The sequence below is a fragment of the Polyergus mexicanus genome, unplaced genomic scaffold (assembly GCF_030449975.1).
Source record: "Polyergus mexicanus isolate NDT 795.1 unplaced genomic scaffold, iyPolMexi1.0 SCAF_3, whole genome shotgun sequence".
In the NCBI taxonomy this organism is placed as follows: domain Eukaryota; kingdom Metazoa; phylum Arthropoda; class Insecta; order Hymenoptera; family Formicidae; genus Polyergus; species Polyergus mexicanus.
In genome coordinates, this window is record NW_027223323.1 from 3,640,984 (window position 1) to 3,654,717 (window position 13,734).

The 13,734-nt window shown below is 29.5% G+C and overlaps 1 protein-coding gene across 3 annotated transcripts in view; it reads right to left on the bottom strand.

The window, feature by feature from the left end:
• Positions 1 to 2,610: 2,610 nt before the first annotated feature.
• Positions 2,611 to 13,734, bottom strand: part of LOC138932057 (longitudinals lacking protein, isoforms H/M/V) — a 225,842-nt gene continuing 214,718 nt past the window's right edge. The window contains exon 7 of one of the 3 annotated variants that reach the window (XM_070293547.1): positions 2,611 to 3,005. In XM_070293547.1, the coding sequence (XP_070149648.1) occupies positions 2,626 to 3,005 (380 nt within the window). In that variant the 3' untranslated portion in view covers positions 2,611 to 2,625. Of the gene's footprint in view, positions 3,006 to 6,009; positions 6,381 to 7,196; positions 7,484 to 13,734 lie in introns of those variants that run through there. The other 2 variants (XM_070293550.1, XM_070293575.1) reach the window with 2 other exon arrangements.

Consider the following 13,734-nt stretch of genomic DNA (forward strand, 5'->3'; position numbering starts at 1 on the left):
TATATATGCATTCGCAAAATTGCAAATTTAACTAATTTAACTAATTAAGATAAGTAATGAACAATATATCTCTTGTTAGTTTTCATGATAATTTCGTTATCCTTCGGTAAAGAAATGACCCACGTGTCTTTTTAATAAGAATTTTTTTGTAATTATTTCTCGTCTTGTAATTATATATTATATTTTTAGGTAATAGATATTAAAATTATCTAGAATGGTGTATCAATGTTGTCTTTTATGTCAAGCTTATCTCTTGATTACTGTATTATATTATTCTTTGGAAGACTTCGTGACTATATACATCAGAGATCTGTATTTAACTAGACGCTCAGGAGACGATCACTTTATTTATGTTTGCTTTGATTTTCTACTCGGTTGTGAAACACAATCAGTTAGTTTTTGAAAATATATATGAAAAAAAAGAAAAAAGATAGAAAATTATATATAAACACATTCTTGAAATATATTTACGATGATAAAATATTTAATCTTGTACTTAGATTACGTAAGTTCCTCAATTAATGAAAAATAAATTCATTTCAAATTAAGTTTCATATAAATAAAATTTAACTCTGCTCTTTTCTCTTTGAATCGATACAAATTAGTTAAATCTATAATTGTAGATATTTAATTCTTACATTTTTGAACATTTTTATTGTCTTACAATTAACTATAAAAATAACATATATGCATAGGAAAAAATACAGTAGCATTTTTTTTTCTAAAAATTCAAAGAAAATAGCAGAATTAGAAATGCTATTAACCCCAGGAACTTTGTCTTTTATTTAAGACACATGATATTAATAAATATAAATAGAAAAAAAGCAATGAACGACTATCTATTACGTTTGAAAAAAAAAAAATCAATTTAAAAGAATTTCGAGAACCTCAACATTGTATTGTCTTTAATTCTACTAACTTTTATTGGTCGTCCGTCCTCTTTAAATTTTCAATAAGTATATTACGATTTTACACTACAAAGGGCATATAATCTTTGTAACACTTTTACCGTTCTCCGAAAACTTTTGGAGTAACTTTCGTCTCGCGCAATATTAAATGGCACTGAATGATCTCAAGATTTCTGATGAGTTCTCATGTGTAACACGAGATTATGCTTATGCTTAGACTTTTTATGACAGATAGGACATTCGAACTGCGGTTCCACGCCGCATTCAAATCTTATGTGTCTATTGAGCGAGTGTGGTCTAGTGTAGGCATTACCGCAACGCGGACAAGAGTAATCGCGATTACCCGCGGTTACCTGATTACTGTTGACTTCGGTCAATGGTTGACTGTTGTGGATCTTCTCGGTGGCAGCGTGATTGCCGGGACAAATGTTCGTCGGATCCTCAGTCGCGGTTGTTCTCGTCGTTGTTTCCTTCGTTAGCTGATTCTCCGCCATCAGTTGAAGATACATCGTCTGGTATTGATAGTACCATTCGATGGCAGAACCTGGCGAGTACTTCCGCTCTAGAAAACACACAAAAGAGTTAGTAAAGCTCTGTCAAATATGTCGTGCCCTTTCGCCATAGGGATTGGCGATCACACGATTAGTTTAGAAGGGATTATTATCGATCACGACAAGGACATAGACGTACACAGCACGAATTGAGTTATATGCAACCATTCACCATGAAAGCAACTGTAAACAAAGTGTCCTTGATGTTTGTATTTTTTTCGTATCATGGAATCTATTTTTTGAAAGGGGCTGGAAAAATATTATTTCCTCTTCTTATCAACAAACAAATGTATTTAGATATATTTAATGTGTATCAAGGAAATTATATTTTTCTTACATTAAGAATAATTTTAGACAGTTCTGCATTGTTCATATTAGACATAAAAATGTTAATAAAGACTATAGATTTGAATGCGCTATAGTTGATCGTATATACATAGTTTTGATTATTTTCGCTAAAAACTTTAAGAGAAACAGATGAATCATTTCTTTTTGATACATAAATACAGTATATATTTTTCTTTGTACGTTTCTAGCCATATTATTCATTGGTCATTCAGATTAACTTTTAACACATAACATATAATAGTTAATACATAGTAGTATTTTAATGTATAATGTAAAGTACGAAATAAATCAATTCTTTCTTTTGTAGTTTTTGGAAATAGAAAGAAATTTTATAATAAATTTTGATGTTAATGTATTGGGAAATATGTGTTCTCCAATTTCTATTATAGACAAATTTTATCATGGACAAAATTTCGATAGTGAAATATCAATATAAAAAATATTTCAAACTTAATACAGTAGTAATTTTGATTTACTAAAATATATTTGACTTCTTATTTATGCAACAAATAGAAAGATTATTCGCACATCTCGTAATAATGTTAATAAATAAATAATTTTTAATTTTTTTTATTGTAATACTATATTTCATTGTAATACTTGTACAACAGAAAATATGTGTTGCAAAGAGAGTTCCATTTTTTAAAGAATTTATTTTTATCGGCATCATGCCGAAAAATCCTCGGTTTCAATCGGTTCAGTTCCAATCTCGATCATAAATATTTCGAGCATAGCCTCAAGATGCGATTCATATCAGGGCACGCTCTTTTAATTCGCGAACTTGTTCGCACAAATGACGTTCGGGAAGGGAAAGAAAGTCACCCGCGGTGATGCGCGCTGATATGGTTTCGTAATTCGTATCGATATTTGAATTTTCGATCGCACACGTGACAGGAGAACTTTTTCTCCTTGTTGCCGCAGTCCACCCGCTGGTGTCTCTTCAGGCTGTCCAGCCACTTGTATTTCTTGCCACAATCGGTGCAGACGTAAGTCGAGGTCCGTATCATCGACGCGTAAGAATCCCCGCTGTATACTTGAGCCTGTGTGACGGGATAATCACCGGGTACCAAAGTATCGTGCATCTTCGACGGCGAATACGTCTCGCTTGGAAACGATTGCTCTTGGCTCTCCTGGCCGATGCTGCGCGCCTTCCTCTCCAGCATCCACAGAGCGTCATATTCCTCCTCCTGATCCGCTCCTGCGACAAGAAAGCAGAGTGTCCGAGATTAGGCGGCATGTCCGAATCGCTTAAAATCGCTTGTCGTGGTTGTTACGAAAAAAACGGGTCGCGGTCACTCAATTTGAGATCGAGATATATGAATGAACGGCATGCAGCCGATATCAGGAAGTTTCAGGCTGATAAGAAGATTCCCGGTGTACAGCGACGAGACGCTCTTGGCTTTATATCGTCCCCGTGATATTCCAAGTTATTCCGTTGTTAGTTCTCTATCCGTGTATAAAAAAAAAAAATATCTCTTTTACTTAAATTAAATTTTGCGATTAAAGTTAGGCGAATAGAATGTTTGATATTATACTATGTTTGATATTAATCGATAACATTTCATTTCGTGATTAAACGAACTTCTATATACATAGCACATATAATCATTTCGTTTAAGATAGAAGCGCACAGGAACTACAAATGACATAATTATTTCTTGATATCTAAGAAACCATTATTTATTTATTACACAGTTATTATTGTCGTGATTATTTCAAAACAAACTAAATCCTATGATCTTTATTTTTTCGTGATTTTTAGGTGTCTATAAAAAAAAGAAATTTAACTATAATTATATATATAGAGGAGAATAAATTGAATACATACACGCATATATGTATATATTATGTGTTTAGCTTATATTATTTTAATCTTATATATCGTTTATTGAATGAACTCACAATCATTGCTTAGAAGAAAAATTTTTATTTACTGATGATGTGTTTGTAACGCGAAACATTTTATCTATGTGAAATCAATAATTTTTTCTAACGATTTACACAAGCGATAATTGCTAGAATCGGAAATTTATATAATATTTTCTACGTTATAAAATTTTAAATCGCGCATGAACAATATAATGACTTATTTACATATTACTTTTTTGAATCTTGCTCTGTACACACTTATATCATAGATATCACCTAATAAAATTCGTGTAATATAATATGAAGCTACATCTTTCGTCGACAATATACAATGAAAACATATATTTCTCGAATGGTTACGTTCAATCTTATTATTATTCTCGAGCCATATATCGCGCATTTAATTAATCGAGTTTCATAATCTGATTAAGATAAAATCAATTATTGATGCGATACATCAATACATCTCACTTCTTTAAAAGCGCATTTAAACAATTGAGATACATAGTTGATATTTTTATCAAAACAACTTAATTCCGCGAATCTAATCTGTATTAAATATCGCATTATTTAATCACGACTCACATACTTTCTCTCTTTTTCTCTCATTCTCTTGTAACTGTTTGAAATCAATCGATATTGATCTCTTCTTATAAGCTCGTCTTGTCCACTTTCAAAGAATGATTACTCTCTTTGTCACCACACACTAATCGCTGATGCCGGCGCAAGGTATCCAGCCTTCTGTACGTCTTGCCGCATTGATTACAATAGTATTCCTGCTGTTGAAGTCTCTCCAGTGTCTCCTGCCGATCTCGAAACGACGCTAGAAACTCGTCGCACTTCTGCTGATGACGTTTCAGACTATCGACCCTCGTATACGCTCTACCGCAGCCGTCGCAGCGGAACTGCTGGCCGGACTTGATGTTCTTCTGGACCACATTGGCTTCCACATTGTTAAGGATTGGCGAGTCGCAGAGCAGGTAGTTCAATTGACCGTGAAAGGGCACCTCGCAAACTTCTGGTTCCTCGTCGTTGCTCTTCTCCGCGCCGCACTGAACGTCCTCGTCTGCAAATACGATATTAATCTATTAAAAGATAAGAATATGAGGCCAGATGTGCAAAATGACTGGCAAGCGAGTAGCATACAGCCAGCAGCATGCATTATCTCATGGATTACCTTCTGATTTCGGTTTTGGTAATCGTAGGATATAAGATTGTAGAAAGACTAAAGTTTTCTCGAAGATTTCAATCGTTAATCATAAAGATGTTCTTTTTCTCGAAGATTTTTTTTAATCGAAAAATTACAAGAAGAATAATAAGAGGTTTGCGCGATGTATTTTTTCGATGTATAACTTTGAATAAAAAATGATTAGGACCTAAAAATTCAGTAAAGAATCTATCTTCTCAAAATTCGTAAATGTTTATTCATTAAAAAAATAATGACGTGGACATATTACGTTTTCTTATATCGATATACACACATTGTGAATTACAAATTTTGTCTTAAATATACAGGTATATGTTTGGTATCAAACGTATAAAATACAGAAATTCCATATTTGCGGAGATTACAAAACTGTTTAAAATCTATTTAGAATCGATTCTGTAAAATTCTTGTGGATATGAAAATTGCAATTACGGAAAAGAAAAAAATATAGAGAAAAATACTAAAAAAAAATATATATATATATATATATATAGTATAAAGAAAAAAATGGACGAAAAAAAAGAAAATACTAACTATTTCTAACTTTTCATATTTTTTTATTTAGTCTATCTAAAAATAAAAATTAAAGTCAATTTTCTTAGAAATATTTAAAACAAAAGTATTAACTATAAAATTTCTTACTTTTTGTATTATATGGTATATACATATACAATATTTGTTTCATATTATTTTTATTAATCCACAAATAAGCGATTTTTAATATGCAAAAATACTGCAGTGAAGATATTGACACAATGCGCAATGTACAAATACGAAATATATAAATAAATGAGGAATGTGCAAATATGGAGCTTCTACAAAAGTTAAAAAAATTAAAGAAATTAAAGCACAGATATCGTTATATTAATCTTCTGCTTTATTATAAGTTGTAAAAATCAAATCTTTATAATACTTTCCTATAATCTCATAAAAGAGCGCAAAAGATATTTTAATAAGATTCTGATGAATAAAATCCTCTTGATTTTATTCGTAAAAGATTGATTATATCATACTAGTTTCTATTTAAGTAATATTCACGCTATTATCTGAAAATACTCTTTCCCCGAATTGTCACGTATTTTCACGAAATAAAGAGAAGTAAAAAAAGTCTAAATATGGATCGATTCTAAAATATTAGAATTTATTCCGGTTCTTCCTTTTTGATTAATGACGTATGAGCACTCTTTATGTGATTGTGTAAAGATAATGGCTTCTCAAACTTCTTGTCGCAAACGGGACAGCATATAGGCTTGCTTTTCACTTTACAGTATAACTTTTCGTGTCTTCTAAGGCTATCGACCCTCGAGAAATGTTTTCCGCATCCTTCGCAGATGAGCGTGGTAATTTTCAGTTGCTTCTTTCGACGATGTTCCATACTCTCAGGAGATAATTCGTTGTAATCGGTAGTCACGAATTCGAAGCAGCTCTGTGATATATCCTCATCAAACTCTTGATTTATGAATGGCTCGGTTAACCAATCGCATAATTCCGTGTCATCTATAAGAAAAAAAAATAGAAAACGCTCATTAGATTTACATCTCGATCATCTGAGATTCGCGAAGCTGAGAGACAGAAAGAAAATGCGAAGGAAAAATCCTATAAGCGCATGCATTCGGAAAAAGTGATCATGTATAAATACGCTATTACTAACGAATGGAAAAATATGAAATTTCTTTGATAGGGAAATATGAGAATCTTGAAGGAGAATCAACAATAGACATGTTAAATTTATAAGTGAAGAATTAGAAAGTGTAATGGACATAATTTAAGTAAATGTTCAATATATATATATATATATATATATATATATATATATATATATATATATATAAGAGAACAACCTTATTATTAAAAATTGTTTTATTGATGGTTTCGAAAGAAGGAGAGAAATTATATAAATAAATATCTATTTCATAAATGCTATTTTATAAATGTTTTTTATTACTTCGATATTTTTTAAGAAAGAAAGAGAAAGGTTTTGTTAATATTTCTGTATGGTGATGTTGTATAATTTAGATTTTTGTTAACATAATGTAAATAATAATATAATAAAATATGTAAACTGGATTAAAACATAAAGGAAAAATTCACAAAGTAATTGAAAGTTTATAATAGATTCTTCTTTAAAATACATTTTCTATACATTATATTATTTGTAGATTGCTTTATTTCGATATAGTGCATGCAACAACAAGAAATATATGTTATAAGAGATACATTTTATTATTATCATATGGTTTCGTAGAGATAATAGCAAAAATGCAACGAATCATAGAATAGTCACGATTATTCAACGAAAAAACATTCGTCGCGAGAAAAAAAAATCAATTATTCTAGATGATGCTTCAAGTTCATATGCTTGGTCAATTCGTATCGACGGTAGAACATTTTCTGGCAAATTTCGCAATGCCACTTGGGTAGCTTGCCGCATTCCAGTCTCTGATGCCGTCGTAGATTATCCATCCATTTGTATCCCTTGCCGCATTCGCCGCACATGAAATGCTGTTTCTCCGGTGCTGTCGCTTTGCCGCGACTCAAGAAATATCGGGATATATTGGCGTTAAGCTTGAATTCGCTAAGCTCGTCCATCAGGGCACCGTCTGAAATACGGAAGAGATTCGGTTATTTTTGCGAAACTGATAACGATAACACAATTGTATGAACCTTCATCTATACATACATACATACATATATACATATATATATTGATCATTACATCAATAAAATATAGAACGCAATTTAACATATTGGTTAAATGTTAATATTATAGATTTATATTCTAATAATATTTTACTTTTTTCAATGTAGAAATTGATTGCTAAATCAATGTATATCTTTAGGATACTTGAATTTTTTATTACAGTTCTACTAATAACTATTGAATATTATTATGCGAGTACAAATAAAATTAAGATTCCCCATATAGTTTATATTTTTTATATTTTTTATATTATTATATCTATAGTTTTTGGTTTCATGGATTACAACACATTCTTCGTTCACATATGTTAGATTGAAGGATGATATTAAGCTAGAGGAAGATGTTATGTGGTATAGTACAGAAATTCTGCACTGTGTGTTTAGATAGTTAGGTTTGGAAATATAATAATTTCCTTTTTTATTGGAATCATAAATTAATTTTGGGTAAAATACAATTTTACACAAAAACTTATAAATCTTATACATTAATTCACTTTATTGGCTTTATTTATCATACATCATTCGTCATTCACATGGAGTGATGATGATTTCTATTCATGAAATTAAGTGCATTAGGAAAATTGCCCCTTTTATTTTAATATAATATTGTTTATAACTAAAGATAACTAGTTCACACAAGACATTCAATCCGTATTTTTTATATTTTTTATTATATACATGTACACATATCCATACACCATATATTCATATATATATGTACAGCATATATATAATTAAATTGATGATTAATTTTAACGCAAATAGTTGAACAACTATTAAGAATAAAAGATTATAAAGACAAATGATAGATACATAATAGATATAATAATCGTCGCATATATGTACACAACTTCGTTTAATAAATTAGTTACTATTACCAGGTACTAGAGCTGTATACATATATATCTTACTTAATGAACACATCCATTGACGCGTAATGCATTAAAAAAAAATGCAGAATTTTTGCAATATTTGATATATATGTATATATATCAAAGAGTTCAATTTTGTTAGATCTATTATTAAATCATACAAAAAATTAATATATATATACAATATATATATATATATATACATATATCTTCTCAATTTCTTATTATACGTTATTCGTTGGCAATATATCTCGATTGAAAAAAATAATAAAAGCAAAATATAAAATATATTATTTATCAAAATTTTTCTTGAAATTTTCTTAGACATTAAACAATTGAATTTGTAACAACACTTATTCACTTATTGCAATACTACTTATAGTGTTCAATATTATCATATTATTTAAATAGTTTTCTATAGAAAAGAAAATATTTAAAATAAGTTTATGTCTCTCAATGTTCAGTATACACAATACGAAACATGGATTAATCATGTATTGATAATTGTTTCCAACGCAATGTTTCATATAATCAAAATCAAATCTAACAGCTGTTTCAATTATACAATAGAAAGAAATACGAATTGTAAAAATTCACGTAGAGAGATATATGAAAAGGAACTTATACAAAAAAAAGTATTGTTTTAAAAGAAAATATAGATATGAATTTGTATCGCGTATACATAAAACATTAAGCGCTTTTCGATCTCGCTCGGATCGCAACTTCATTTTTCTCAGTTCACGTTTTCGTAAGCAAGATTTCCCAATCGGCAGCCACATTAGAATGATGTACTAATAAATGTTCCTTAAGTCTGTCTTGTCTGTAGAATTTCTTCGAGCAGAACTCGCACTTGATTTTCGCCTCTTTGTTACCGCATTGCAACTGATGACGACGTAAACTGCTTACCCACGTATATTCATTTCCACATAAATTACATGTAAAGACTTGAATCTGACGGTTGTTCGGATCGTCCGCGTTTTGATTTATATTTTTATCCGTATTCGTCAAAAATAATGCAGGTTCGTTGAAGCTTCTCGCTTTTAACAGGACATTAGCCGATGTATCTTTGAAGTTATAGGAAGCCATGCTCCATACGTTGCTCATTTTGAATCCTGTTGACATAAAATAAGCATGAGCGAAAATGATTGAAAATCGTTTCGTAAAATTATTGATCACAGATATAGTGTTTTTGATGAAAAAAAGCGCAGGACTTTTGAATTTGAATAAAAAAATGGTTTTTTTGCTGAATTACTGTTTTAGGTTATTAGAATTTAATGGAGAAGGAAATAGGATTTCACATCGTAGCAAAAAACATCTCGAAATGCAATTATATTTAAAAAGAAACATTGAAACAATGCTGTGCTGTAAAAAAAAATGTTAAAAAAATATTGCTTACATAACTGAATTGATTATAAAGATTAAACGCAAAAATTCATCGATAAAAATTGCGTATAAAATATTTGTTTAAAAGCACAATTTTCAATATACAATGACAATATATTATCTATATATATTTTCATAACAAAGATTGTTACGTGTCAAAAATTAAGAGAAAAAGAAAGAGACAAAAAAAAATATATTTTTTTATTGTAAGTTGGATATACTTTATTAATATAATTGAATAATTATCATTAAATGATCAATTTTATTTTAGAAACAAAAATCGATCAACTTCTGACTTATTGTTAGTTGTAGATCCTCTAATTAACGATCTAATCGCATCTAATTAGAAAAGCTAAAAAATGATATCTAGTATTGTCTTCTTTCGTATTTAGAAAAAAAAAAAATGAAAACAAACATGTGTAGAAGATCAAACATGTAGAAAATAAAATTGAAAAGAGATAATTACATGTGCATTTTTTATGATCGGAATAAAGCTTGATAAACAAAAACTTAATCAAGATAAATGAACAGAAAACAATGACACGAAGAAGATGCGCAATAATTATGCAGTCTGTATATTAATTCCGCAAAAAATGCGGAATTAATATTCAGACAATTTGGAATAATATTTACAGTCTTCTTATTCGCTGCTTATAACACTTCTTTTCAATAAACATTGTATGTGTGTGATATTTCGCAGGTAGGTGTTTTTGATTAATATTTTTGTACAAAATATTGTACTCCCTCGTGAATCGTGTACGTGAAGACTGCTATGACGCAAAGATAAAATTTAATGAGCATGTGCTTAAACAGTTTTATATTTTCAGTGTGTATAATATATGAGAGTGTATTACGCGCATTTAATATATTGCAAAACATTTTGTAAGATAATTCTATTATATAATAAAAAATACGAAGTATACATATTTGTATCATATATCATCGAAGTATCATGGACAATACTCGTTTGTGTCAAAATAACGATATTTAATTTGGCTTATAGATAACAGTTGATTATATTTTACATTTGACTACAATTTTATGATTAAATTGCACAGATGATAAGAAATTAAATATGTAATTGTAAATGCATCGTATTCATACATATAATTATTGCATTTTGATCGCAAAAGTATACGTACGTAACGGATATTTCTTGCAAAAAACAATCACTTTCATCCTCCAAGAAAATTCATATAAACATATATTCGCACATTCATTCTTCGCGCGTTAATAGAAAAAATGTATGATAAATTCTTATATAGATTAAAGTTGAAAATATCTTCGTGCATAGAAAAATGAAAATGTCAAAGCTTTATAAAAATTTAGAAAGCTCTTCTCTTTTTGCTTTGCTTTGCTTGGCATCTATAATTTAAACTCATGAATCTCCTAAAAATGCAATTTTACAATCTCTTGAAGATATACGTAACGTTTGCAAATCAACGATAAAAATTTCAGACTGCATGCTCATTTTATGTTATGTGCTATTTTGCATAAAGCTTTAGTTTTACAAATGTGTAAAAGAACGTTTGTATGAATTTCGATCGCCTGTTTATATGAATTTTACATAATTCACTGATCATCAATTGACGATCAGTTGCTTGTTATCGATCGCTCCCATTCTTTCGCTGATTAGCGCTGCCTTTAATCGTAGTCCTTTTTTTGCACTGTCTGGGTCATTCTTCTCTCGCAGCCGACAATATGCGCGTTCAGGACGAATCTGTGCTTGAATCTGCGGCCGCAGATAGGGCATACCTCGCAAGGCACGACGCCGCACTCGAGTCGCTTGTGTCGGCTCAAGGACGTCGTGGCCTTATACGTTTTCCCGCATCTGTTGCACTCATATTTGATGTCACTTGTGTTCTTCTTTCGAGAAATCCTAGGCGTCTTGTATGTTGTCTCATCGAATCGCTGTTGACTCCAGGAATGGTCATGCGATAACAGCATCGAAGCCAGCAGACCTGAAACGAGAAGACAATATATGGTTAGACAACGCACCTTCGCGATTTGTCTGGCGCTATGTCGTTGTCGCAATACTTTCCATATTGAGAGATTAGATATTGAATTGATTCTTAAACGATTCTTCCATTAAAAACGAATGTGGAAGGCATGGATTGAAATTATAACATGGATCATTTTATCTTTAATAAACTTCCGAGGAAGTTATTAAAGATACAAGAGGGTTAATTATACGTCATTAACTTTTCTGCAATTTGATTAAGAATTATTTGAAAAATCACGATTAAGCAAATTAACAAAACCCAATGAAGAAAGTTTTGTTTTATTATTGAAAAAATATATATTTAATTTTATTGCTAAAAAATATCACTCAAAAGTTGTTAGTAATATCAATATATAATTATCCCATAAAATAACGTATAAAATATAGAACAAAAGAAATTTATAAAATATCAAGAATTAAAAATTACGGATTATTCATTATTGATTAATTGTAATTGTATTTTATGAAATTAATGCATCGGAGATTTTTTCCTTGATTCGTCTATTATTACCAGTGTTTGACAAGCACTGCAGTGTTTAAATTCGCACAGTTAGGATTTCTGTTTCGATCGGAAAATGAAACAAGTTTTGATTGAAAATTGCACAAGCACAGCTGAAGTTTAATTTTCACAAGCTGACAAGAAATGTTGTTGATAACATTGTGATAATGTAAAAAAATAGTAATTTATGAAAGAAGATTGTGAAAAAGAAAATAAGATAAAAGTATTGTAGAAAAAGAGCAAGGCAAGCTGTAAATTTTTGTGCAAAGTAAAAATTATATTTTTTTGTTATTAGAGTTCTTAGATATTATTTTAACAAGTATATATACGTCAAAAGAGTAAGAAAAATCATTTAAATAAATATAACATAGATTTGTTTTTATTTTCTAATATTATCGATCTTTGGGCAATTTATTAATAAAAATGTGCATTTAGTTTGGTATTTTAGTTCGAAGATTCTCTTTTCTTTATTTTTTTACAACGAGAAGTGAAACTCTCAGCGTATACTATATTTTTCGTTTTTTTTTATCGCATCTTTTAAAAATAATGTCAGTCTATCATTCATACGTTTGCATAAACATGCTATGTACAGTTGAGTTACAAATACCATATACTCTCTCCTTTTCTCTCTCTCTCTCTCTCTCTCTCTTTCTCTCTTTTATGTCTAACTCTAAATATTTTGAAATAATTTTATATATTTGACACTAAAAACAATCTTAAGCAACAAACGCTAAATTCTTAATTCCTTGTTAATTAATCTTAAAAGATAAGGTCTGTAGGCAATTAACGCTTGATCAACATCAGATCTTTTGAAACGATATAATCTAAATTATTTAAAGAAATATATAACATTTTCATATAATATATAAATATTAATGCATCTATATAATTTTTTTATTAGCTTTTTATTTTTTTATTAGCTTATTACAAATAAGCTACTTGTTTTTAAAATATGTTTTTTCGGAAAACGCGCATGCGCGGAATACTCAAATGAATATATTATGAAAAATATATTACATCATAATATAATAATTGTAATACACAGTTCAAAATTGCGTACTATATAGTAATAAGAATTAATATAATAGTTTAATATGTGATAAAAATATAAGAAATATTTGAACAAATATCGCAATAAATGTCTGCAAAAGCGAGCGCGCAATATCGTTTTATTATATCAATTTAATATTGCAAAGCAAGATAGCAAAATACTCTTTACATGTAAATATTTATATATAGATATATTTATACATATAAATATTTATATATAAATATGGAGAAAAATATTTTCGTAGCGTCACTTCGAGATTCAAATTGTAACAAAACACATTTATTTTATAATCAATTATTTTCAAGCGCGCGTTATTACGTGATAGTATATTACTAGAATTAATT